The sequence below is a fragment of the Neomonachus schauinslandi genome, chromosome 5 (assembly GCF_002201575.2).
Source record: "Neomonachus schauinslandi chromosome 5, ASM220157v2, whole genome shotgun sequence".
NCBI classification, from domain to species: Eukaryota; Metazoa; Chordata; class Mammalia; order Carnivora; family Phocidae; genus Neomonachus; species Neomonachus schauinslandi.
In genome coordinates this window covers 140,193,393-140,220,035 of record NC_058407.1, presented here as the reverse complement: position 1 = coordinate 140,220,035, position 26,643 = coordinate 140,193,393, and the positions used below count along the sequence as shown (strand labels likewise).

General features: G+C 55.3%; 2 protein-coding genes across 2 annotated transcripts in view; one reads left to right on the top strand and one right to left on the bottom strand.

Annotated features, from left to right (window-relative positions):
- Positions 1–23,881, top strand: part of TRAP1 (TNF receptor associated protein 1) — a 52,633-nt gene extending 28,752 nt beyond the window's left edge. Inside the window, exons 2-18 of the mRNA XM_021698036.2 lie at positions 1,480–1,644; positions 2,581–2,663; positions 3,797–3,937; positions 6,617–6,688; positions 8,004–8,164; positions 9,281–9,390; positions 9,985–10,058; positions 10,848–11,003; positions 12,728–12,848; positions 13,737–13,806; positions 16,296–16,443; positions 18,210–18,395; positions 18,650–18,788; positions 19,359–19,444; positions 20,104–20,249; positions 23,225–23,297; positions 23,599–23,881. Of these exons, the coding sequence (XP_021553711.1) occupies positions 1,480–1,644; positions 2,581–2,663; positions 3,797–3,937; positions 6,617–6,688; positions 8,004–8,164; positions 9,281–9,390; positions 9,985–10,058; positions 10,848–11,003; positions 12,728–12,848; positions 13,737–13,806; positions 16,296–16,443; positions 18,210–18,395; positions 18,650–18,788; positions 19,359–19,444; positions 20,104–20,249; positions 23,225–23,297; positions 23,599–23,700 (2,033 nt within the window). The 3' untranslated portion in view covers positions 23,701–23,881. The remainder of the gene's footprint in view (positions 1–1,479; positions 1,645–2,580; positions 2,664–3,796; positions 3,938–6,616; positions 6,689–8,003; positions 8,165–9,280; positions 9,391–9,984; positions 10,059–10,847; positions 11,004–12,727; positions 12,849–13,736; positions 13,807–16,295; positions 16,444–18,209; positions 18,396–18,649; positions 18,789–19,358; positions 19,445–20,103; positions 20,250–23,224; positions 23,298–23,598) is intronic.
- Positions 23,882–24,064: 183 nt separating this feature from the next.
- DNASE1 (deoxyribonuclease 1) lies at positions 24,065–26,643 on the bottom strand. The gene is made up of 9 exons (XM_021698010.2): positions 26,508–26,643; positions 25,918–26,065; positions 25,519–25,607; positions 25,269–25,352; positions 24,978–25,093; positions 24,722–24,834; positions 24,493–24,647; positions 24,294–24,390; positions 24,065–24,118 (listed from the first exon to the last, which is right to left on the bottom strand). Exons 2-9 carry the CDS (start codon positions 26,062–26,064, stop codon positions 24,065–24,067), a joined length of 855 nt encoding a protein of 284 aa, XP_021553685.1. The 5' UTR covers position 26,065; positions 26,508–26,643.

The following is a 26,643-nucleotide window of genomic DNA, read 5'->3' as shown; positions in this document are numbered from 1 at the left end:
CCCCCCCCCCCCACTGAGGAGGGCGCCCGATGTGGGGCTCGATCCCAGGACCCTGAGATCATGACCTGAGCTGAAGGCAGATGCTTAACTGACTGAGCCACCCAGGTGCCCCTGTTTAGATGTTTTTAAGGTGTTGTGCATAGAGGTAAAGGCAAAGTCATGTTTTTTGTAAATCCAGGAATAAGCTTAAAAAAAAAAAAGCCAGTTTTTACGTCTTGTAGGAACGTGGAAGTTGATATGTTGTTTTGAAACCTCCAGGTCCTTTCTGGACATCTTGAGTCATTCCTTTCTGACCAACATGTGTCGTACACAGCAGGTGGGTGCAGCTCATGGGGGCTAGACTTGGACACGGGATGTCTTGCAGTGTCTGACCTGTCTCCTTGAGAGCCTTGGGCATTAAGCACCTACTAAACCAACGCCAGTGAGCAATGCTGTCTTGAGGGGCTGCTGCTAAGGCTGGGTTCCGTCCTGCTGGCTGGGCTGGAGGTGTCCTCGCGGTGGCTGTCCAGCACGCCAGGCTGCAGACCGCAGTGTTGGGTAGAGGGGTTTGCCTTCTTCCCTCGCAGTCGTTCCTCAGTCTGCTGTGCTGAGCAAGCAGTCAGAAAACTAACGTGAGACAGTGTGAGTCCCCTTCCTGATTAGGGGAGATGATTTGCTGGTTTTCAGTTTTTAAATACACTAATTTTTAAAAAACTGACAGTTTTGGGGGTGCCTGGGTGGCTCAGTCGGTTGGATGTCTGCCTTCAGCTCGGGTTGTGCTCCCAGGGGTCCTGGGATTGAGCCCTGCATCGGGCTCCCTGCTCAGTGGGGAATCTGCCTCTCCCTCTCCCTCTGCCCCTCCCTCAGGTTATACCCTCTCTTGCTCTCTCTCTCTCTCAAATAAAATCTTGAAAAAAAAAAATGCTCTTTTAAAAAAAAAAACCTGATAGTTTTGGACACCAGTTTAGAACATGGTGAGACTGTTTTGGAACATTAATATAAAAATTTGGATCCCTCTTAGGGGTATATTTTTTTCCCCTCTTTTTCAGGGTTGTCACAGGGTAAGGAAGGCTGGTGTGTGTTACTTCGGGCTCGGGGGGGCCGTGAGCGCCGAGGCATGTTTGAGTTTGGTGGGTTTGTGCAGGATCCCTCCCGGGCCACATGTGGGAGTGATGACGAAGGCCTCTGCCCACCTCCCGCTCCTCTGCCCCTGAGTTAGGATTCTTTCTTGGAATTTGATATGTGTGAGGATATGTTACCAAACCGTACGGTGAAGTGCCCGCCGCGTGTCTGGCCCTGCCACCCTGAGTGCGCCCGATCTCGTCTGAGATACCCACCGGCTGCTCAGCGTTCGGTCACTTCGATTTCCCCTGGGTGACCTTGGGGATTTTGAGCAATGGCCTGCCTTAGAAATCTCCACATTAGCGTTTGCAGGACCCACCAGACGTGTTTCTGATGTCTTACTAAATGTTTGTTCTTTCTGCATGTTTGTCTTTCCAGGAAAACCCTTTCTGTGTCCTTGGCGGACGCCGGCCCAGTCCAGGAGCCCCAGGCCAAGCCTGGCGTCGAACTTCCACGCTGGACGGCTCTTCAGCTCGCAGGCTGTGGAGGACCAGACGGAGGAGCCCCTGCACTCCATCATCAGCAGCACCGAGACCGTGCAGGGTACTGTGCGCAGCCGGCCTGCGAGGGGAAGTTCTTGAGGCAGAAGCAGTGATTGATAGAAGCCGCCCACTTGCTTCAGTCGGAGGGAGGGTTCCCCCAAACAAAGCATCCTCCGTTTCCTGCTTTGCCAGGAGCTGCTGACTGCCGGCCTGGTGTGTCTTGCCCCCTCTGGTGGTCACCCGTGAGCTTGCGGCCGGCCACTCGGAGTGGTGATTCATGGCCCATCTGCTAATAATCATGGAAGCAGGATGTAAACCCAGCATTGGCCATGCCGACGCAGGCCTGCACGTTCAGGCTGTCCTGTCACCTCAGAAGTCTAGAAAAGCAGTCTCTGCAGCCAGTCCTCACGTGGGTCCATTTCTGGCTTTCACATGAGATGACAACACGGTCTCTGATGTTTGGGTTAAGAAGTGAGATTTTCTTGTTCATTTGTTTTCTAAATAATTAATTTGGAAACCATGGTTTTGAAGAGTAGAATCTAGGGTCTGGTTGTTAGAGCCAGTCCGATTCTCACGTCCTTGGGAAGTGCCGGCACCGACTGGCCCTCGAGGTAGTGGCCTCGAGGTGACGGGTCTCAGTGGTGGGAAGCAGGGGAGGCTCCTTTTGCCCCTTCCTGTGGAGAGAGGGGGCCCCGGCTTGTCCTCTCTGACACCTCCTCCCTGAGAGCCCCAGTGACGTAGTTTCTTTTTCCCTCCTTTTTTTTTTTTTAAGATTTTATTTTTAAGTAAACTCTACACCCAGCGAGGGATTGAACTCACAACCCAAGATCAAGAGTTGCATGCTCCGCTGACTCAGCCAGCCAGGCGCCCCTTTTGTTCAGTCTTTTGAAAAATATTTAAAATTCATTACCTGAAACATTCTTTTGAATGTTACATAGCATATTATACCATAAAAATAAAAGCTGAACTTTATTGCTTGTGTCTGATTCATTACCAGGTTCCATTTCCAAACACGAGTTCCAGGCTGAGACAAAGAAGCTTCTGGACATTGTTGCCCGTTCCTTGTACTCAGAAAAAGAGGTGCGGTATCTGTTCATCACTCCCAGTGCTAGTGGCGTTTCTTTTTGAAAAAACGATTTTTGTGCTACTCTAGGGAAATGCCAGGTAGTGTAATAGCTGTGAAAATGCATTAAATTTGGACAGGTCTGGATCTTAGTTACCAGCAAGAGTATTTTTACTAAAATCTCTTTGGATTTCCTGGACAGATAGGCCCAGATGACTCTTAGTGCTAGATTGACTCTGGGAGTTATTTTTGCTGATAGTTTAGAAGCCTCCCCACCCCCAGATACTGGCGTGGGGGCCCTGGGGCTCATTTCTTTGGCGGAGGCAGTATGCTCTGAGGCCCTGTGTTACCGTGTCACCTGGCGGGTGGTCACCAGGTGACCACTAGATGGACGGCGGGGCTATGGGAGGAAGGCCCCCCAGCCCCATGTGGAGAGAGTAGGGGCTGAAAGGCAGTGAGGAGCGACAGGCTGTGGGAGAAGTCGAGAACAAATGGTCCGTTGTGTCCATGTTCGTTATTGCTAGAATGCAGAGGGGAATTTTGGGGAAGGGTAAAGCACAAAATTCCAATGTTAAAAGGGACTTTTTAGGAAATACTTTCCAGGCTTGCGCTGCTGCACGCCGTGTTCAAGTATCCCTGTGATCTCCAGCTTCTGTGCTCTTGGGTTCACATCACCGTGCTTCCTCCCTCACCTACAGGAGGAAGGTCTCTTTGAGCCAAAGGTGCTTCTCAGAGCCAGGTACTCTGAGCGTGGTAGGCCTTCACTAAAGGAAGCCAGAGTCTTTAAGGCGTAGAAGAAACAGGTGTCGGGGGATATTTTGACATCCTTGGTCAAGAGTCAGGCAAGAAGTGGTGGCACGGGGCTCTTCAAGTTTGAGCTGACATAACAGATTGGCACCTGCTTGATTTTCAGGACAGAGCAGCATGGTTAGAGTTCACTCCTTAAAGCTGTGTCAGGGAGGGAGAAGCCCTGGGCCTTGAGTCATTTTGGGAGCGACCCTGGAGAAACTGTCTCTGAGAAAAGTGGGAGGTCTTTATGGTTAAAACACCGACTCTTCTCTGGTAGTTCTCCCCCAACTTTGGACACACGCTGCAGGTGCTGCTGACCAGGACGGCCTGCGGCGCTAGCATCTTCTTTCTGCTCCCCTAGGTGTTTATACGGGAGCTGGTCTCCAACGCCAGTGACGCCTTGGAAAAACTGCGTCACAAGCTGCTGTCTGAAGGCCAAACGCTGCCGGAAATGGAGATCCACTTACAGACGGACGCCGAGAAAGGCACCATCACCATCCAGGTACCCCCTTCTGAGGGTCCTGCCGCTGGCGCCGCCCTCTTCACGCCTGGGGCAGGGGAGCTGGACCCGCCTTTTCATTCCATCTCCAGGCTCCAAGTGACGCGCCGTCCGTCTTCGTTGTTGACTCTTGTTTTAATTTACTGTAAAAATAACGCTTGTTCAGTATAGAAAATTTGGAAAACACACACAGAAAAGAAGCAAGTTTAAGGCTTCATTTGAGGCTGATGACTGTTACCGTGTTAGTGTAGGTTTTTGGTGTCTGTGCATTTATTTACATATCTAAATGTTGTTAAACTATGTGTTATTTTTAGTATTCTCTCTCTACATTTTTAACTGTACTTTTCCTCTCATTATGCATATTTCCCCGTGTCATTAAATACCCTGCGGTACTATTGTTAATCACAGCCCGGTGTTTGGATTAATGGTCTTGCTTTAGAGGAAGCAATACTTAGGGCTGTTGTAACCTCTTAAAAATATTAAGGTCAGAAAGAAAGGTAGAAGTGGGGGGCTCATCAGCAGTGGTTGAGGGATACCGTGTTGCTGAGACAGCTGCTTCAGGGTCCTGGGGTGATGGCTAGAACTGGGGGGGGGCGGCGCCTGCAAGGTGGAAGGACATGCTGTGGGGTCGTGGGCTTCCTGCCTCCACCAAGGGGATGGTGCTGGTGGGGGGGCTCTTAGGCCTTTGCTTGTTCCTTCTGGTCTGCGTGTGTGCGCCTTTTTTGCTGTTGTTTTAAGAAGCTTTACTGAGGTAAGATTTATACACAGTAAAATTCCACAGGTTCGAGTGCACACATTCTGGTGACCGCGATGCCATCATGATTTCCTCCCCCCAGGTCCCCACTGCCTTCCCAGCTCATCAACCACTCACGTGCTCTCTGCCCCTTCGGGTTTATATTTTCTAGAATTCCATAGAACCAGAGTTTGGTCTGACTTCTTGCCATCAGCAGAATGCTGTGAGATTCATCCCCGGCGCAGCGTGTAGGTGTAGCCTGTTCCGTTTCCTCCCGGAGAAGTGTTCTGCCGCACGCATGCAGAGCGCTCGGCGGCCACTCGCCACGGGATGCGCTTCGGCTTGTTTCCAGTTTGGGGTGTTCGGAATAAAGCTCTTGGGTGAATGCCTAGGAGTGGGGCCATTGGCCCCAGGAGAGCTGTGTAGCTGTGAGAGATGCCAGGCTGCCCGCAGTGGGTGTCCCGGCTTGCTTGCTGGCGGCGGCGGCGGCTGGGAAGTCATCACTGCTGCTGTCCTTGCCGGCACTGGTCACTGTCGGCTGTGGAGATGCAGGCCGTTCCAGCGGCTCAGCTTTTTGTTTATTTGAGAGAGCGTTAGAGAGAGGGAGCAAGAGAGAGCAAGCATGACTGGGAGCGGAGGGAGAAGCCAGGGAACCCAACGTGGGGCTCGATCCCAGGACCCTGGGATCATGACTTGAGCCGAAGGCAGACACTTAACCATCTGAGCCACCCAGGTGCCCCTGGGACTGAGCTTTTATTGTGCATTTCCCTCGTGATTAATGGTCGGTCCTGAGCATCTTGTCATGTGTTTGCCATTTCTGTATCTTCCTTGTGAAATTTTTGGTTCATTTTTAATCAAGTTGTTTGTTTTTGTTTTTGTTTTTAGATTTTATTTATTTTTATTTGACACAGAGACAGCACAAGCACAAGCAGGGGCAGAGGCAGGTAGAGGGAGAGGGAGAAGCAGACTCCCTGCCGAGCAGGGAGCCCGATGCGGGACTCGATCCCAGGACCCCGGGATCATGACCTGAGTCGAAGGCAGCCGCTTAACCGACTGAGCCACCCAGGCGCCCTGTTTTTTTAATTGAGTTGTAAGACTTCTTTATATATTCTGGATATAAGTTGCATATCAGATACATACTTTTTTTTTTTTTTTTAAAGATTTTATTTATTTATTTGACAGAGACACACAGCGAGAGAGGGAACACAAGCAGGGGGAATGGGAGAGGGAGAAGCAGGCTTCCCGCTGAGCCAGGAGCCCGATGTGGGGCTCGATCCCAGGACCCTGGGACCATGACTCAAGCCAAAGGCAGACGCTTAACGACTGAGCCACCCAGGCGCCCCTCAGATACATACTTTGCAAATATTTTTTTCCCAGTGTTGGTTTGCTTTTTTATTTTCTTGGTGGTTTTTGAAAAGCAAAAGGTTTTAATTGTAATGAGGTCTAGTTTATCACTTTTTCTTTCTGTGTTTCATGCTTTTAGTAATGTAAGAAACTGCTGCCTCTTCCACAGTCAGATTTTCCCCTGTGTTTTCGTGTAGAAATTGTGCAGTCTTCGCTGGTCCTCTGTGTCTGATCTGTTGGGAGCCTGGTGTGAGGGGGGCGGAGGTTGGGTGCAGTTTCAGCACCATCTGCTTTCCTTTCCCCTGTTGAGTTCTCTCAGAATCTTTGTCAGAAATCAAGGGACACAGTCTGCACAGCTGTTTCTGGACTCTTCTGTCTCTTGGCTCTGGGTCTCTCTGCTAGGGGGGTTTGTTCTGGTGCGGCCCAGCCACCCGGACTAGAACTGGTCCCCCTGATGACGTGTGCTGTGACTTCCCTAGGTCCTGCCTGGCACGTGTAATTGATGCCCCTTGGCCCCCTCCTCCCCCCCTGCCCCTGGCTGTCCGCCCAAGTCCATCCCAGCTCCCGCGTGCTGGCCTTGGAGCTTAGCATGCCTCTCTCCTCAGGACACGGGTATCGGGATGACACAGGAAGAGCTGGTGTCCAACCTGGGAACCATCGCCAGGTCGGGGTCAAAGGTAAGCTCCCACCCCACTGCCCCTTCCTCGGGGGCTGCAGCTGCTGCCCCCCTTAGGGCTTGAGGATTGGTTCTCGAGGCCGCCCGACCAGAGAGGGTGGGACCCAGAGGGCTCCAGGCACCAGCGACAGCAGGAGTGTTCTCGGGTGCCAGCTCTGTTGGCGCTGTGGGAGCGCTTTGCCCCTCCCGGGCACCTCTCAGGTGGTTTCTCTTTCTTATAGATGAAGAGGTGGAAATTAGTACTTTGTCTGTAGCTAGAAATTGGCCAACCCCAGGCTCCAAGCCCGTCCGTCAGAGTCTGGAATGCACCATTCTGCCTCTACACTTCTCCCTCTCTCAGCGATTGCTTGAGGCCGAGGGGGCCTGGCAGAGATAGTCGTTCTTCCTCTCCATCCTCAGCTCAGCACCGTTCATGAGAATAGGCCACGTCTTTGGATGGGCAGCTCTGTGGGGAGGAAACGCCCTGGGGGTCATGGCTGCCGTGTGACCCTCGGGGGGGGCAGGCGATCCTGGGACCTCTGCCAGCAGCGAGTTGGAGGCTGGTGGCCCTCGGCTGCCTGTGTGCCTCTCCTTGGTTTTGTGGGCCTAAGTGGTGCCTAAAATGTTACCACGCAATGATGAAAGTGCTGGAAATAGTGTAATTCTTGGTCCAAAGTGACTTGCAGAAATTCTTCCAGTTCCTCCCCCCATTATATTCTTGGTTCTATTTCTGTCAAGGAGAGTCTGTGCCGTCACATACAGTAGCCACTAGCTACACATGCCTGTTTGTACTTAAGTTAAATGTAATTTAAAACTTGGTTCCCGGGGCACACTAGCCTCACTTGAGTGCTTGAGAGCCCAGTGTGGCCCACAGCCACCATATCGGGCCACATGTAGAACACTTCGTCATCGTAGATGGTGCCGTAGCAGTGAGTGGGTGCCTTTTACTTCATTTTTAATCTTAGAAACTGCGATAAACTTGAGTTATAAAAATTAAGTGTCTTCTGATACCATATCAAACCTGAATGTGGTATATACCGTTTCCCCCTGAAGCTTAGAATCTAGGAGACACGCAGAAGACACATTTAGGAAAACTCTGGGGGTCACTCTTTCTGTGCCCTGCCCGCTCAGATCGCTGCCCCCCGCGCCTGGGAAGTGTGGCCCGCCCGTCTTAGTTTCCAGGCTGGACCGTGTGGTGAAAAACCACTTAATGTGGTTGTCTTGAGGATGAAGGGTAATCCCCATCAGTGCTAGGGGAACGGACACAGGGAGTCACAGACGTCCGTTCTGCCTGGGGAAGGGGCCGCCCTTCTTCTGACCAGCCTTCACCACCACAGGCCTTTCTGGATGCGCTGCAGAGCCAGGTGGAGGCCAGCAGCAAGATCATCGGCCAGTTTGGAGTGGGTTTCTACTCCGCTTTCATGGTGGCTGACAGAGTGGAGGTCTATTCCCGCTCAGCGGACCCGGGCAGCCCTGGTTACCAGTGGCTCTCAGATGGGTGAGTAAGTGAGAGCGGGCCTCACGTCTCACACAGCGAGTGCCCTGGGGCCACCACAGCCAAGCGTACCTGATGTGCACTGCCAGAGTCAGCTGAGGTGTTAGCACTTCACTTGGAAAGTTGGAGTCACCTCACTCTTTGGGGAGCCGGTGACGCTTTCCCCTCCAGATGGCGCATGCTGTGTGCACCTTAGGTTTGTGCTCTGGAGCGTGGCCTGTGCCAGGCGGGGCTCCTTTGGGAATGGCTGGCCGTTGGATCGGCTGGGCACCAGGCATCCCCTGCTCCGGGGCGGCCTCTCTGGATTCTGTTTTGCGGGAGTTCCTGGGCTTGGCTCATGGGCCTGCCCGCCCCTCCCCTGCCAGGTCAGGCCCGAGGCGTTGCCTATTAAAGATGCTTGTTTGCCGTGCAGCCTGCTCAGGGACCGTGGCTCACAGGCTCGTTGGGCGGATGTTCCGGGAGAATCTTGAGACTCTGTTTAAGGAGAATGGTACCCTGGCCAAATTGAAGCATGTACTTCAATAGGCCCAAACCTTCATTTCCGAATCCTTTCCTGATGGAGTCTCCCGTCTGCTGTGGCGATTCAGCGGTGCACGCGAGAGGGGCTCTGCCAGACCCCAGCCCGTTTTCCTCGGTCAGAACTGCGATTTCTGTTTAATGCTGAGAAGGTGGTGCTCAGAGGAAACAGGCCAGGGTTTGACAAGGCACTTTCAGGGGGTGCATCTTCCCCTCTTGTACGTCGGAAACGGTTTCTCTGCCTGGCCTCTGCTAGAGGTTCAGAAACACGGGGCGGGCGTAGCTCGAGCTAGGGGCGGTCCCTGTGCATCTGCTCTTTCTGCCCAGTGCCTTACGGCATTGCGGCCACTTTGGGTGACCTTAGAGCCCACGAGGTGGCGCTTGTCATGGGGGAGCCCCATCCCGCAACCCTGTGGCCGCACTCCCTGGTGGAGATAACAGCTGGGGGCTTGCCGGGCTCCGAAGTGGTGGCGCTCAGGGTTGTGTCTCTGCGTGTGGATGTGGGCTCTGCTTGCGACAGTCCTAGGAAGGGTGACTGGACAGGCAGCGTAGGACCCATCAGCTTCGCTGTGTGCAGCTGGCTTTCCCTTTCCCATGTCTTAGCTCCGGGGTGTTTGAAATTGCTGAAGCCTCGGGAGTGAGAACTGGGACCAAAATCATCATCCACCTCAAGTCAGACAGCAGAGAGTTCGCCAGCGAGGCCCGGGTCCGAGGTGAGCGGGAGCCTGGGCTGCGGGGGATGGGTGCGTGGCGGCACTGGGGCAGCTCAGTGGTTAGGGCGCTGCTTGTGTTAGTCGCCTGGGGCTGTGGGCTCTGTGTGGCACTGGGAGGCCAGGCCTGCTGGGGCACCGTCAGGTTTGGTTCTGTCTTCCACCCTCAGTGCTTGCACGCGGTGCGTTCCCTGGCCCCCCCTGTGTCGTAAGATGCTTCCTGAAGCCTGGCCTGCGCCTGCTTCACAGAGAACAAGAGCGGGCGCTTCCATGCGGTGGTCTCATCTGGGTCTGACTGGATGCTTCTCTGAGGTGCCGAGTGCTTCCAGGATTCACCATTAACCCACAAAACTATATTTATGCCACCAAGAAGGTGTGGGGGTTCGTGGTGGCCTGGGCCTCAGATCCCTGGTTCTCGTATGAGTTCTGGTCACTCTGTGGACAGGACGTTGTCCCTGACATGGCCTGGCTTCACACCTGTGAAAGTGCTGGCCCAGAGTCGTCCTGGTGTGCTGTTACCTGCAGCTGCTTCCAGAGCTTTTGTATCCAGAAGAAGCTTCCTGTATTCATTGTTGCTGTGTGTTTTTTCTTTTCAAGATGTGGTGACAAAGTACAGTAACTTCGTCAGCTTCCCCTTGTACCTTAATGGAAGGCGCATTAATACCTTGCAGGTGAGACCCTCAGCTGCCTGAAGGGCTCGGGTGGCTATGGGGAGCGTTTGGTACATTCCAGCACTGGATGGACAGAGTCAGGGCTGGGTGGCGCTGTCCGAGTCCCAGCGTGGGGAGTCCCCTGTGCAAGGCCAGGTCTCCACCACTCTGTGTCCTGTCCCCATGCACCATGTGCAGTTCAGCGTCCTTCATGTGTTCACAGAGCCACAGTCTGTTCTAGAACATTCTCATCCCAAAAAGGAACCTGCCTGTGTTAGTAGTCACTCCCCATCTCCCTTCCCATCACCCCCGACATGTCATGTCAGTGGAATCAGACACTGTGGCCTTTGTGTCTGGCTTCTCATCATAACGGTTCCAGGGTTCATCCATGTTGGAGCCCGCGTCAGTCCTCCGTTCCTTTTTACGGCTGAGTCACAGTCCGCAGCTAGACCATGTTTCTTTGTCCCTTCACTCGTTGATGCACTGGTGATGTCCTGCAGGCATGTGCAGACCTCTGGGCTGGCCTTTCCTGACGCCCTATACTGGGAGGGGGGCCCTTGTTCTAGAGCCTCTTGTGTGTCTTTGTGGTTCCCCCCCCTCCTCCCCACACTGGAGTGGGTGGGGCTGGAGATGGGGACGGAGGCTTGCACCTGAGCCCACAGCCCCAGTCTGTCCCATGGGTGGGTCCTTGGGTCATCCTGGGGGCGCACGTGCCAGCGCCCGGGGCCGCAGGTTCCAGAGGCCCAGCTCTGCACGGTTGTTGGGAGGGCACGTCTTAGACACCGTGGCCTCATGTATCTCCATTTCCAGGCTGTCTGGATGATGGACCCCAAGGATGTGGGTGAGTGGCAGCACGAGGAATTCTACCGCTATGTCGCTCAGGCCCACGACAAGCCCCGCTACACCCTGCACTACAGGACGGACGCACCTCTCAACATCCGTAGCATCTTCTATGTGCCGGACACGGTGAGGCCTGGCGGGCGTGGGGCAGGGGCTGCCAGTGCTTGTCTGCTGCTCCCTGGGATGGGGGCCTCCCCCATGGCGACAGCATTTCCCGGTGCCAGTAGCACTTGCCTTGAATGGTGACAGATCAGCACAGACATCACAAAAAGTAACTTGGTAGCATCAGAGTAAAAGCTAAATTCATGCCTCCGGTTAGGTGAGCACAGGGTTTTAAAGTGGGGGGTGGGGGTGTTTCACGTGCCATCTTGGGGAAGAACAGAAACATTTGGTCGTGTGGGCTTGGGCTGTTGTAGACCCATGGGGGATCCCTCAGAGCAGCGTGCGGGCGGCCTTTGTCTGCATGCGGGTGCACGCCTGAGCTGTGCAGCTAATTGGGGCTCCGTGGTGCTCTGATGAGTTGGTGGGCACTCCGTACTTGTGCTTGGCCCCTAAGACCCCCTGCTCACAGCAGCATGGCGAAGGTTCTGATGAATCCTGTGAAGGGGAAACCTGCTCAGGGGTTGGAAAAGGTTCCTGGCCTTTTCTCACTGGCGCCCTTGTAACACCCCATGGCTACCCATTTTGGGAAGCAGCATGAGACCCTCACTACTGAGTGAGTTCTGCAGACCAGTACCAGCGTGTCCTGGGACTTGTTAGGGATGCAGGATTTCAGTGGCCCCAGGATCCCAGTGTGATGTGCGTGCATGCTGCAGATTTAGAGCAGGAGTTGGGGCATGGTTGTGACTAGTTTAGGCTACACGGGCCGTGCACATCCTGGAGCTCTGCCCCCGTAGCGTGGACACCCATAAGCTGCAGATGAGCCCGGCTATGTTCTAGGAAACTTCATAGACCCTGCAGTGTGGATTTCACATATTTTTCACATATCATGAGACCGTCTTTGTTTGCTTTCTTTCACAGCCATTTAAAAGTGTATAAGTTAAAAAATAAAAGTGTACAAGTTGTGGGGCGCCTGGGTGGCTTAGTCGGTTAAGCATCCAACTCTTGGTTTCGGCTCAGGTCATGATCTCAGGGTTCTGGGATCGAGCCCCGAGTCGGGCTTTGTGCTCAGCAGAGAATCTGTTTCAGATTCTCTGTCTCCCTCTCTCTTTGCTCCTCCCTCCTCAAATAAATAAATACATGGAAAAAAAAAATACGGGGCACCTGGGTGTCTCAGCTGGTTAAGCGTCTGCCTTTGGCTCAGGTCATGATCGCAGGGTCCTGGGATCAAGCCCCGCATCGGGCTCCCTGCTTGGTGGGGAGCCTGGCAGGGAGCCTGCTTCTCACTCTCCCTCTGCCGCTCCCCCTGCTTGTGCTCACTTGGCGCGCGTGCGTGCTCTCTCTCTCTCTGTCAAATAAATAAAATCTTTAAAAAAAGGAAATAAAAATGAAAGTGGACAAGCTGTTCTGGGGCTATACCAGCTAGGTGATTTGGCCTGTGGGCTGTTAGTTGCTGACCCCTGGCCCCTGGTGGGTTTGGCTCTGTTCACAGGGACGTGCAGGTAGTCGTTTATGTTCTCCAGGGGGAACAAGTTGGGGGGCTGCAGCTGCCCAGGGAAGGCCCACGCCCTGCTCCCCCTGCCGAGAACGTGTAGGGTTTCTCAACAGACAGAGGGTGGCCTCCTGGCCTCTCTCTTCCTCTGGGTCCCCACACGCCCCCCCACCGCTCCCCAGTGCTGGCCTCCATAGGAAAAGGTGGTTCTCGGAGTTGTCCTCAGAGCTCCTCAACACTGCTGTCTCCTTGTCCCCAGAAACCATCCATGTTTGATGTGAGCCGGGAGTTGGGCTCCAGCATCGCGCTGTACAGCCGCAAGGTCCTCATCCAGACCAAGGCCACTGACATCCTGCCCAAGTGGCTGCGCTTCGTTCGCGGTAAGGCACTGATGCCGGCGTTCCGCCGTGTGGGCCGCGGCTCTGCAGCCCCGGGACTGCGCGGCTCCCGGGGTGAGGCAGGGGTGCCGACTCTGGGAGAAGGCATTCGTGTGCCGTGGGTGCCGGGTCAGGGTGAGCAGGCACAGGAAGCTGCTCAGCGCTGCCCAGGGAGCTTCCCGCCTCCGGCCACCTCGGCTTGGTGCAGGGCCAGGGTGACAGGGTGTTAAAATGGAATTTTTTTTTTATTAGAGACAGCGAGAGAGGGAACACAGCAGGGGGAGTGGGAGAGGGAGAAGCAGGCTCCCCGCAGAGCAGGGAGCCCGATGCGGGGCTCGATCCCAGGACCCCGGGATCATGACCTGAGCCGAAGGCAGACGCTTAATGACTGAGCCACCCAGGTGCCCCTAAATGGAATTCTTTTAAAATGTTTGTTTATATTATGTGAGTTTCAGGTTTACATATGAATTGTCTTGAATTTGAGCGAGATTATAGCTTTAAAAAGTATCCAGCACCTAAACCATTGTGTCACCTTAGCCTACAAAGTGTGAGGTGTCCACAATATAGTTGTGATTCTGAACATAAAATCCAGGACGTGGTTTCAGAGCGTCAAGTGGAGGCTAAAGTCAGCAGAGCTCCTCGGCCTTGCCGGCTTTTCTTCTGCTCGCATTGTTGTGACCGGGGCTGTGTGCGTCAGCTCTGGGGTGTCAGTGGGACCTGGAGGGGCCAGAAGGTGTTGCCTCACTGCATCTCCCCTGTGTCCTTCGCCAGTTTGCTGTCACCCAGGCGTGGTCTCACTTGGTGTCAGGCGGGGAGGCGGACGGGTGTGCAGTGAGGGCGGGGCAGAGCCGCGGGCGCTGCGAGGGTCCTGATGGCCTGTGTCTCACTCAGGCGTGGTGGACAGTGAGGACATCCCCCTGAACCTCAGCCGGGAGCTCCTCCAGGAGAGCGCGCTCATCAGGTAAGCTGCACACGAGGCGGCCCCCGCAGCGCTCACCTTGGCCACTAAGGGTCCCCGGCAAGCATGAAGGAGTTGAGGGCCAAGTGTGGTGCTGCGGTGGGACCAGGCCTGGGGGGCTGTGTGCGGGGAAATGCCCTCACCTTGGCCATGCTGGGGGAGACTCCAGGCCTGCCGCCTCTGAGGTGGAGGAGGCGAAGGATGACGGTCGCAGGAGGGATCTGACCTTGGTCCACAAAGGTCACTAATGGTGTGAAGGTGACCCTCTCTTCGGGAAGTCTCTCTGGAATCCCTGTGGGCTGAAGTGGCTGCATTTCTCAGCTCCCCACCCTGACTGTAGCAATAGCTACTGTTTGCTGAGCGCTAATGCACACCTGGGACCACCCGGGGCCTTTCCTGGGCAGCCCGTGTCGTCCTTTGAGGGGGCGGCACCAGGTCATGGTTGCAGAAAGTTACAGACCGGTGACGCCAGTCAGTGGGTGCACCTGGATTTGAATCCGTGTGCTTAGGGGCAGGCACTGCACAGTGACTGCAGCCTGGCACGAGGGGCCTGACTTTGGAGTTGTCATCCCGTTACTGGGGATGTTCACATGGCACATGACGAAGGGGGTGTCTGCCAGGCATCTCCATGTCGAGTTACTCTTTTCCCCTTTGGCATTAATCCACCGTACGTGGGGGTGGTGTTTTGCAGCTGTGTGAACAGCATCTTGCTTCATCCAACTTTTCTTTTTAAGATTTTATTTATTTGAGAGATAGGGAGTGTGCGCAAGCAGGGGGAGCAGCAGAGGGAGCGGGAGAAGCAGACTCCCTCCTGAGCAGGGAGCCTGATGCAGGGCTCGATCCCAGGACCCTGAGATCATGACCTGAGCTGAAGGCTGACATTTAACCGACTGAGCCACCTGGGTGCCCCACTTCATCAGACTTTTAGTGTATTTATTATAGTATGTGTTCATTTTTAAATACCTAAAGTTTATTTGTAGGAACTGATTTTCCATTTTGTTCAGTGGGTTCTGATGTGTTCCTGTCCTCGTGCATCTCGATGCCCACATGTCGTCAGCAGGAAGGAGCCCACCCGGACTGGCTCCTGGGCCCTTTGACTATGCCCCCACCTTGCTTTCAGCATCTTTGCTTTCGGCACAGGATGTTCTAGTCTCTCCTTGTATTTCGCCTACATCTTGTCCTGACCCCAGAACCGCTTACTCCGTGAAGGTGCCCTGTTTCCTTTGATTGGAACATGGTATTGAGAAGCCAAGATCTGGGCCCTAGGGATGGCATTGCTGTTAGGGTGTCCTTTCTCCCAGGCCCCCTTAGTAGTCAGCTAAGGAACACACGAGGTCTGCGTGTGTGGATGTGTGTGCCTCTACAGCAGTACTTGTTTGTGTCTGGTGAGTTCACCAGTGACCTCCCGACACCACTGGGACTTCCTGGTCTTGCCCCTGCCATGTGTGCTGCTCCCTTTGACCATGAACCATCTGCCTCTCGTCATCCCTAACCCTTGGAGCGTTGACCAGTCACCTGCCACGTAATCAGCTTGCCGTGGCCATTGCCCTCCCCTCACGCTGGTGCCCCCCGCACCTCCTGGGCTCTGAGCTTCCACATCGGGCTGTGTGGTCACCCTCCGGGGGCTCGATGTCCCATCCGTCCCATCCCGCCCTCGGGCTGAGGGACTGGGGTTGGGGATGGGAGCCAAGAGGGAAGGCTTAGGGGTAACGTGAGACTGTTGCCCCCCTACCCTGCGTTATTACAGAAACACACGGTAATTTTGCTTTTGTAAAAGAAAAGGCAAAATATTAGGAAGTAAGAATACCCTTGATAGCCCTAATGAAGCTGCTCGTAGTTTTATGCCATTACATAATGCCACAGTGAGCACCCTGATCCCCCAAAGTCCGAGTTTTGTACAGTTGGTTGTGCCTGTAACGTGTGCGCGTCAGCCCCGGCTACAGCGCACACCCCGGCCGGAGGGGGGCAGTGTGGATCCTGACGGGGACACTGCAGCGCACAGGAGGCGGTGGGGACAGTCTTGGCGCACGCGCACCACACCCTGCGGTCTGTCCGTGTCCGTTACCCGCTGTTTCTAGCAGCACGGGCACTCTCTCACGTCCTTCAGGGCCACTAGAGGATGTGATGTTTGGCCAGGCAGCTTGTTAGGTTCCTTCAGCCTGGTCTTCCCCGGTCAGCACCGGGGCTGTGCGCCCCCGCGGAAGGCCAGTCCGTAAAGCTTGCTGACTCTGGTCTCAGGTGTGATCTGCAGTGGGAACCGAGGCTGTGGCCTCCACAGGGGGTTGGTCCGCATTCCTTCCTCTCGGGGGCGTCTCTCCCCAGCTGGGGTTTGTCAGGGGTCCCCTTTGTTTTTGCCTCATGTTTTTTCGTCTTAATCAAAATGGTGTCATTTTCACTTCTTTGATTATTAGCGGGAGTGAATGTTTTTCATGCCCTTTGACCTTTTGTATTTCACAGAAGTTGTTTGGGATAAATGCATTTCTGTTTTGCAGGAAACTCCGGGACCTTCTACAGCAGAGGCTAATAAAATTCTTCATTGACCAGAGTAAAAAAGACGCCGAAAAATACGCCAAGTTTTTTGAAGATTATGGCTTGTTCATGAGGGAGGGCATTGTGGCCACCGCCGAGCAGGAAGTCAAGGTAGGGTCTGGGTTTCTGGGCCTTTCTCTGGGTCGCCATGGGCTGTGGAGGCCTGAAACCTGAGCTTCCCGGGACATGAGTGTGGCCCAGCCCAGCGCCGCGCAGGGGTCAACAAAAGCAGCGTTTGGCTTCTGGGCCTCTGTTGGGGGACACAACAGGCCTGGCGCCACTTCCCAGAGCCTCCTTACCGTGTCCCATAGCACTGAGCTCTTGGCCTGATGCTGGAAGGAAGTGGGTGTGTATGGTCTCCCACAAGAGTTCAGGGTGCTCGGGAGATCACAAAAGGCAGGGGACAGGGCAAGGTGCCTGGTTCTTAGGGTGGGAAGGGCAGTCAGGGCATTTTCACAGTGATTGGTGGAAATCCTTTAATGCGGTGTCTCTGGGGCCAGAGTTCAGTTTAATTACTTAAAAATGATACGATCATCCCATAAACATTTTTTGGCCAGTTTTAAATTGTCATATAATTCACATACAATAAAATTCACCCTTTTATTTATTTTTTTGACGATTTTATTTATTTGAGAGCAGGGACAGAGGCAGAGGGAGAAGCAGACTCCCCACTGAGTAGGGAGCCCAACGTGGGGCTCAATCCCAGGACCCCGGGATCATGACCTGAGCCGAAGGCAGACACTTGACTGAGCCACCCACGCTCCCCAAAATTCACCCTTTTAAAAAGTGAACAGTTCAGTGGCCCTTCATGCATTCACAAGTTGTGCAACCATGACCATCCAGTTCCAGAACATTCTCTTCCCCCCAAAAAGACACCCATGCCCATTAAGCAGGCACTCCCAGGGCTGGGATTTCATCTTCTGCACCAGAACAGCAGTGATGAAGGAAGTGACCAAGCGTCTGGGGTTCGCCAGGGGGTGTTTCAGGCCATGGGCCTTGGGCCCTCCTTGCTGCTGGCTGGTGGCAGACTCCTCCAGCTCCTGGTGTGGGCCTGTCTGAATTTCCATGTGCTGTCAGTTACATGTATGGTTAACAGCACCTAGGTGGCATTTTCATCTCCATCATGCCATTTCATCGGACATCGCCTCTGAGCAGGCTCCAGTCTTCCCCGTGTTCCCCTCTCCCCGCATGTCTGTGTTGGATAATCCAGGAGAAGTCAGTGGTGTAGACTAGGCAGAGTTTAGTTCTCAAGTCACATCTGGGCTGGTGGCATCAGGGACCCAGGCCCCAGCTTGTTGTCAGGTAGCTCCCACGTTGAGAGGCTAGGACATCACCAGGTGAGTTGACTTCAGTTGATAGGAAGGGAGAGGACGGACCCCTCCCCCTTTCAGTGCATGCCCACTGTTGTTTGTACCCCACCACAGCCTAGTTCATGCTGTGGGAAGTCTGGGAATGTGGCCTCCACACCGCGTCCACATGCCTAAGAGGCAGGGTCAGTGACTAGAATGGACGGAGGATGCTGGGTCCAGGAAAGTCTCTGCCACGGACAGTGTCTGGCCACTCCTAGGACAGGACCAGAAAGCCCTTCTCCACAGGGCCCTGGACCACCTGGGGTGAAGGTTCTCTCCAGGGTCCCCTGAACTTTTGATGTGGGACCTGATGGATACCACCAGAGTCCCCACAGCCGCCCCCCTCCCCCCGCCCCCGGGGCTGAGCACCATCCCTGGGGCTGAGCACCATCCCTGGGCCTGGCAGCCCGGGATGAGGCCGGCCAGAACCCTTCCTCCCCGTAGCCACAGGCTTCCGAGGTTTGTGTCAGGCGGGTGGGAGGCTTTCAGAACAGGACCTGGAATGAGTGAGCTGGCCTTTGTCCGCAGGAGGGTATCGCAAAGCTGCTGCGGTACGAGTCCTCGGCCTTGCCTGCTGGGCAGCTGACCAGCCTCCCGGACTATGCGAGCCGCATGCAGGCCGGCACCCGCACCATCTACTACCTGTGTGCCCCCAGCCGGCACCTGGCCGAGCATTCGCCCTACTACGAAGCCATGAAGCAGAAAAACACGGAGGTGGGTGAGCCGCAGGCTGGGGCCAGGACAGGGTAACCGGTGTCTGAGCCCCTGAAGGAGGCGCTCTTAGTGGACAGTGGCTGAATGGGCCCGGGACACATAGCTCGGGCCCCGCTTAGGACTGTGGTGAGGCCCCAGGGTCTCTGGTGTGGCCTTTCTGGACATGGGACCCCGCCTGCCCCTCACGCGCCCCTCTCTTCCTGTCACGGGCAGACATCTCGAGGCCCGACGCTGACATTCTCCGGCTCTCGCAGGTTCTCTTCTGCTACGAGCAGTTTGATGAGCTGACCTTGCTCCACCTTCGTGAGTTTGACAAGAAGAAGCTGATCTCTGTGGAGACGGACATCGTTGTTGACCACTATAAGGAGGAGACGTTGGAGGATGGGTCCCCAGGTCAGCTTGCCGTCTTTTGGGCCCAGGCCTGAGCGGTGGCCTGGGGGTGTGGGGAGGCAGGCCCCGGGGGCTATTTATATGGGGTCTTCTTTGCTTGTTTGTATCTGGGGTCCCCACTCTGCACAAAAGAAGCTGTCAGGAACATCTTTGTTTAGATCCTGGGACCTCTCCTAGGCTCCTTCCGGCTTGGCTTCCTGAGAGAATTAGAAATTGTCTTTTTAAAACCCCTATAAAATTAATATGGGCCTCAGGCAACCAAAAGTGTCCTTTTTTAAAAGTAGGCTCCACATCCACTGTGGGGCTTGAATTTGTGACCCTGAGAGCAAGAGTCACATGCTCTACCGGCTCAGCCGGGCACCCCCAAAATGCCCTTTTTGAGGTCCAGTTTTACCTGCTTGCTTTTAGGTGAAGAGCCTTTTGGGAAGCTGCTTTGTGCTGGCGGCCAGCCAGGGGGTGGAGGGAGCCTTCTTAAAACCCGCTCTTGGGGCTTTAGCGTTTCAGGCCCCGGCAGGATCCCCAGGGGTGGAGTCGCTGGTAACAGCTCAGAGCTCACTGCCTTCTCTCCTGTAGCTGGTGACCGCCTGTCGGAGAAGGAGACGGAGGACCTGATGGCTTGGATCAGAAATGTGCTGGGGTCCCGTGTCACCAACGTGAAGGTGAGGCCTTCCAGAGGGATGGGCCACCTCCCAGCTGCCATGGCCCTCTGTGACCCCGCTGCTGTGGGCTGAGTGGCTGGCTTCGTGTGCGTCTCCGGTGGCGCTCGAGGCCGTGACCTGGGGTGGAGACGGGCATGTTGCTGCCGCTCCTACGCGTGCGCACAGCACCGGGGGCATGAACGCTTGGGGGGAGGAGGCGCGCCCGGACGACCTAAGGCCCCTGGGAGCCGTGGGCAGGGGTGGAGGGGTGGTGAGAGCGTTGTCTGCAGGAAGCAGGCTCGGGCCATCGGGATGGGTGGGCCTCCAGGGTCCTAGATAGTCGTAGGACTTGGTGATGGCCCCCGTGCAGCCGAGAGGCATGGGTAACCAGGCAGGACGGTCCTGGGACAGCCACTGATTCGTGAGAAACCGGTAGCTGTGAGGGACACAGGAGGAGGGAGTCCCCAGTCAGGATTCTGTCCTGGGAACTTCCATGTGGCAGCAGCTCGGGCTCCCTTCTCAGTGGTGGGGGGGGGGGGGGGGGGGTGTCCCCAGAGACCTGAATTCTTTTGTGTCACCTGGGGAAGCTTCCGACCTGGTCAAGACCCTGCAGCCTGGCCCTCCCCCCCCCCCCCCCCCCCCCGGCTTCTCCCCCACTGGGTCCCTGGCCTTGCTTGTAGGTTACTCTTCGACTGGACACCCACCCTGCCATGATCACCGTGCTGGAGATGGGGGCCGCCCGGCACTTCCTGCGCATGCAGCAGCTGACCAAGACCCAGGAGGAGCGCGCTCAGCTCCTGCAGCCCACGCTGGAGATCAACCCCAGGTAGGCTCCCGGCCCCTCGGGCCCAGGGCACGATTCCCCCCTGCCCGGTAATCCACAGTTGTGTGTGTGCTGCTTTGCTTTGTCTCTGACCGCTACGAAGGGCAAAAGGCTTACGTGCAGTTTGGTGACCATAAAGACACCACCTGTGTGATCCAACTGCATTTCAGTTTACACTCCCTCCCCCACCCCGCTGCGGGAGGTTCTAGAACACCACAAGTGGCCTGGTGGGGGCCTGTTCCTCCTCAGCGGCCACACAGCTCTTGCTATAGAGACTGAGAGTTCCTCCCCGTGCTCTAGTCCAACCATCCGCCATGCGTCCTGGAGACAGGTCTGAGTGGCCTGTCGGTGGAGTCCCTGGGCACATGCTTCGGAAGTCATGCTTCCTTCACTCGGCGACAGGTGGTGCCCAGGGAGAGCGGCCGGGGGTGCGGTCGTGTCCGGGGCGGAGTGACAGGCCGGAGTCTGCCTCAGCGCCGCGATTTAGTCTTTCTTGGTGGACTTGTGAGTTGTTCTCATTTGGGGGCTGCTGGGAACAGGTTGCTCTGAACCCCGCACGTGTCTCTGGGGTGCCTGAGGCTCACCTGCCCAGGTGCCCTCCGTGGGCCGAGGAGACGCCACTGCCCGCACATTGCTGGCACGGGCGGCCCCGGGGCCTGCGCGCACTGTCCTTCAGCTTGGCGTTCTCATGACACGCCCAAGACTGTCCTTTTTCCTGTTCTGTTTCGTAGTTAATGTACGCTTTCTTGGTTGCCAGTGTCTCCTTCCAATGTTGTTTCATCTGCCTAAGGTGTGTTCTGAGAAGTTCTTAATTTTAATGAAATCATAATTTTTAAAAACTCATTACTTTGGTCGAAGTCTAGTTGACATACGGTGTTAGTTTCAGGCATACAACACAGTGATGTTGACGTTTATGGACATTACAACGGGCTCACCACGAGAAGTCCCTTACCCCATCACCGTGCTGTTACCGATGGTTGTCTGCTGTACTTCTCATCCTATGACTGACTTTACAACTGAAGTTTGAGCCCTTCAACCCCTTCGCCCACTGCACCCGTCCCCCCCCCAACGCTGGAAGTCTGTGTTCACTGCTGTTTTAGGTCTTGTTGGAGAAATCTTTGTCAGAATCTTTTTTTTTTTTTCCCCAGAGATTTATTTGACAGAGAGAGACACAGCGAGAGAGGGAACACCAGCAGGGAGCCCAGTGCGGGGCTCGATCCCAGGACCCTGAGATCATGACCTGAGCTGAAGGCAGACGCTTAACGACTGAGCTACCCAGGCGCCCCCAGAGTCTTGAATGTATTCTTTCTGTCTAAAAGCTTTAAGGTTTTAGTCCATCTCTAATTGGTTTGGGATGTGGGAGAGTTGTTGTATCTCACTCCACATGAACACCCGCTTGCCCTGTGCCATGACTGCTCACGTATGTCCTCCCTGCTGATCGGCTTGACGTCTCTGTCCAGCATCAGGTGGCCACAGTGCACGGTCTGTATTCAGTGAGTCCCCCCTTATTTCCCTTCAAGGATATCTTCCCTCCTGTAGGTCTGTGCTTGGACGAGGTGACCTGACAGGTGTCCGCCCTGCCCCCCCCCCACAGTTGGGCTTGTGGTTGAAATTATACTGGCTCCCAAGTCAATTTTGAATGAACTGGCATCTTTATGTCCAATCTTTCATCCATGAACATGCCAGATTTCTCCATTTAGGTCTTATTATTTTTTGGTAACTGTAGAGGTATTGCACACTCCTTATGATGTACCTTATTTATTGGATATTTTGAAATTCCATTTTCTAACTTGGAATTGTATATGAAGATTTTTTGGAGTGATTTTGTATACAGTAGTAATTTTATAAGATTTATTTTACAGAGAGGGAGCACATGGTTGGAGGTAGGGGCAGAGGGATGGAGAATCTGAGCAGGGAGCCTGATGTAGGACTCGATCCCGGGACTCCAGGATCATGACCTGAGCTGAAGGCAGCCACCCAGGCGCCCCGATTTTCTTGAATTTAATAAAGACTTTTTTTTTTTTAAAGATTTAGCGAGCGAGAGAGAAACAGCATGAGAGGGGAGAGGGTCAGAGGGAGAAGCAGGCTCCCCGCTGAGCCGGGAGCCCGATGTGGGACTCGATCCCAAGACCCTGGCATCATGACCTGAGCCGAAGGCAGTCACTTAACCATCTGAGCCACCCAGGTGCCCAATAAAGACTTTTTTAAAAAGGAAAATGTATGGGGGCACCTGGGTGGCTCAGTCGTTAAGCGTCTGCCTTCGGCTCAGGTCATGATCCCGGGGTCCTGGGATCGAGCCCCGCATCGGGCTCCCTGCTCTGCGGGGAGCCTGCTTCTCCCTCTGCCTCTCCCCCTGCTTGTGATCCCTCTCTCGCTGTGTCGCTCTGTCAAATAAATAGATAAAATCTTTAAAAAAAAACAAAAAAACAGTTGTCAGTCAGAGACCCTACTTAATCCATATTTTCTTTTTTTTTTTTTTAAAGATTTGAGAGAGAGCACATGAGAGTGGGGAGGGTCAAAGGGAGAAGCAGACTCCCTGTTGAGACTGGATCGCAGGGAGCCCAATGTGGGACTCGATTGCAGGATCATGACCCGAGCCGAAGGCAGTCGCCCAACCAACTGAGCCACCCAACTAATGTCTTTTTCATATATTAATTTTGGTACTGCTGCATTTGCTAATCAAATCTATTTGTTCTGGTCGTCTTGGTATATTATCTGAAATTGATATGTGCTTTTTCTTAAGATTTTATTTATTAGAGAGCATGAGAGGGAGAAGCAGACTCCCCACTGAACAGGGAACCCAACATGGGGCTCAATCCTGGGACCCCCAGGATCATGACCTGAGCCAAAAGCAGTTGCTTGACCCACTCAGGCGCCCCATTGTACTTCTTACACTGGATTCAGATAACCCCATACTCAGAAAAGTCATCAGAACACAGAGGCCCTTGACCTAATTTCTGGTGTTTTCTGTGCTATAGACACACGTTGATCAAGAAGCTCAGTCAGCTGAGAGCGAGCGAGCCTGACCTGGCCCAGCTACTAGTTGATCAGGTGAGTCTCCTGGGGACGGGCAGAGAGCAGAACTGCGGTGCCCACATGGTCTGTTGAAGTGGGACACCTGTTACCTTTAAAATCCTGGTTAGTTTTTCCAAAGAAAGATTTTTGCGGGGGGGGGGGGGGGGGCAGCAGGAAAGGGAGAAGCAGCAGGGAGCCCAGTGCAGGGCTCAATCCTAGGACCCTGAGCCACCCAGGTGCCCCTAATACCCCATTTTGAAAAAGGTAGTGCTCCTCCTTTTTTTTCCCCTCTGCAGGGCCTTGTCCTCCCCCTGCTGAGGTTAGCCCTCCCTTTCAGATCTATGAGAACGCCATGATTGCCGCGGGGCTCGTCGATGACCCCCGCCCCATGGTAGGCCGCCTGAACCACCTGCTTGTCAAGGCCCTGGAGCAACGCTGAGGGGCCGCCGGCATGAAGGCCCCCAGTCTACGTGCAGGGACTAGGGCTCAAGTGGAGGTGAAGGACGAGGCAGCCTGAGACCAGCCAGGGAGAAAGAAGGACTACGTGCCACCGATGACAACACCCCCTTTGAGCTTTATTTAGCTTAAAAGCATTTGTTACTCTAAATGGTAAACTTGTGTCTGGACTGCAAAGGCAGGGAGTCGCTCGGTTGCCACAAGGCCCTTGCTCATGCTGGAAGCAGAGGTAGTGCCAGGTCTACTTCCTTCGGGGGACAGTGGGGGAGGGTGCTCAGAGGAAAACCTCACCGCCCATGCTTACCGTGAGGACAGGCAAGCTGGAGAGGGTAGAGCCCTGATCACATCTAAACCGTCTTTAGCATCACCTCAACCGGGTAATGGTCGCTAATGGCCTTGGCCTGTGGGGAAACGCATAGTGAGGACGGGTGCACGGCCCACTCTGCACATGGTACTTTGTGACCGGACCCCCCCCACCACATGCTAGTCCCAGTGGCAGAGGTTGATAGAGAGACTGCCAGAAGTCCTGGGGTCCCAGCCCCAGCAAAGCTGAACCACATAAGGGAGGACACCTACCAGCTGGCTGCTCAGGCCGTAGGCAGCCTGGAAATCAAAGGGGGTGGCCGAGTCTGGAACGATGGCATGCTGGAGCAGCGTTCCTGCCACCACGATCCTGCCACACACAAGAAGGGCCCAGGAGGGTGACTGACCCAGGTTTTGGGAAGCTAGACCTAGGAGTCAAGGCTGCTCCCAGAGCCGACCCCCCCCCCCCCACCTGTCGTAGGCACAGTGCGTGGCCGTAGTTGTGGTATCTGCGGTATCAGGAATCAGCCACTGGAAGGCCGGGTTCGTGCGCAGGCGGATGGAGGCCCACTGGGAGGGGGCCATGTAGCTGCAGCCAGCATTGAAGTCGCCCATGAGCATGATGTCCTAGTTAAGTAGACGGCAGCCACTTGGCCTGGGCACACAGCATATGCCCCCGGAGCCTGGAGTGGGGGACTCACCTCCAGGTCCCACTTCTGCCGGACATCCAAGTAGACGTCATAGAGCGAGTCCATCTCCGCCATGGCGTCCAAGGGGGCCGCATGCAAGGGAATAATGGCGAAGGCCTGGACCGCTGGGGAGAGGGTGGTCCTGCTCAGCCCCGGGGTGGAGGTATGAGCCAGTCCCAAGGCGGTGTGTTCCTGAGTGCCTTCAACGTCAGACTGAAGCACTAGGGGGGACCAGGGCTTTCCAGGGGCCCCAGGAAGGCGTGCATACCGGTGAACGGGGAGTGGAACAGGACAATGGTGGGCTCGCGGCTGAAGGTGTCGTTCCCACAGGGCTCGCAGCCGTCGTCATATTGGTAGCTGTCCAGTACGGACACCTGGTTGGGTCTAGGGAAGGCCAGGGGCTTAGCCTGGGACTGGGGGTGCGGCCCACACCAGGGCCCCAGGCTCTCGGCTCCTCCTGCTCTGTGGCCTCCAGTTCCTCCCCGTAGGACAGACTGCTGCCCACAGGTCCCCCTCAGTGTCCCCGGGTGGCCCCCATCTCTCGGCGTTGGGGCTTTACCTGAACAAGAAGAGGTACTGTTCCTTGTAGCTGTTCCGGCCCAGGGGCTCACTGACCACGAACTGATAGGTGTTGGGGTCATCCCTGGATCAAGGAAACGAACGTGCCCGTCAGGGGGGCCCCCAGGGAACCCTCCTGCTGCCTACAGCAGGGCTCCTGGCTCTGTCAGGCAATGGTACCATGCCCTGGGGGGAGGATCACCATCCCGTGCCTCCCCAGCGCCCACCCTGCCCCCCTGGCCATCACCCACTGATTGAGTATGTCCAGCAGCTTCCCCATGGCTGTCAGGTGGCTGTCTCTGACCTCCTGGATGACAACAATGTCGTAGCGACTCAGGATCTGTGGACAGGGCCACGTTGGTGCTGAGCAGGGCAACCTGGGTGCACAGAGGCTGCAGGTCCCCACAAGGGCTGAGCTGCTCCCTGGGGCACCTTCAGGTCATGGTTTGGCCTGATGCTCCTGCCTGGGATTCTGTTGCCAGCCATGGATGGAACAGCAGACAGGGGTCCTCCCTGTCACCAGAGGCTCTCCACACCCCCGTCTGTGGTCGCCATCAGGACTGGCTGCTGCCCCAGTGTTCCCAGAACCTGTTATATGCCCTCCCCCCCCTCCCCCGGGGTTCCTTGGGGACAGGCCGGCCTGGGCTGACCTGCACGATGTAGTGGGAGAGCGTGGCATTGGACATCTTGGTCTCCCCAAAAGTTCGGATGTTGAAAGCTGCTATTTTCAGGGACAGGGCCACCCGCAGCAGGCCAGCCAGGGTGAGCAGTGCCCCCATCAGCCTGGCTCCTCTCATCCTGGAACAGGAGGGATGTTTACCTGTGAGTCTGGAAATAAATAGGACAGTGCCTCCTCCTCCCCCAGAGTCCAACCAGGTGGGACTGGTGGAGCCCAAAGCTGAGTAAATCCTGTTTCTGCGGGCTATGCTGAACAGGCCAGGCTGAGACTCACAACCCTCTCCCCACTGTCCAGAGAGCCAGACAGCTAAGTGAAGCACCCTGGGGTCTTCTCACTCCACCTGCCAGAAGACCAGCCCCTGTGAGAATCACCAGCCCGAGGTGGCCCCTGGCCCTCTGTTGCTGGGACACCAGCTCACTGCCCTCCCTGCTCCAGGCACCCACCCAGCCTGAACTGGCAAGAGCTCTTCCCGAGGGGCCAGTCACCTGAGGGGCCTCCAGGGCTGGCACCCCTTTTCCATGGGCCCTGTGTCACACTGCCCTTGGGGCACCACTCACTCACCTGAAGGTCAGCTTCTACAAGGACGATGGGAATTCTTACAAGAGTTAGGAATAGATATTCTCTGATCGGTATCAATGGTCTCCTTTTGCTACTTTAAGAAAAATTAGTTGCAAAGGGGAGTGAATTAAAAAACGGA

Coding starts and splice junctions, on each gene's coding strand:
- DNASE1 (XM_021698010.2), bottom strand. CDS start 26,064: ATGAGAGGAGCCAGGCTGATGGGGGCACTGCTCACCCTGGCTGGCCTG. Junction 24,835..24,977: donor GTTCCACTCCCCGTTCACCG/GTATGCACGCCT, acceptor CCCTCTCCCCAG/CGGTCCAGGCCTTCGCCATT. Junction 24,648..24,721: donor GGCAGAAGTGGGACCTGGAG/GTGAGTCCCCCA, acceptor CTACTTAACTAG/GACATCATGCTCATGGGCGA.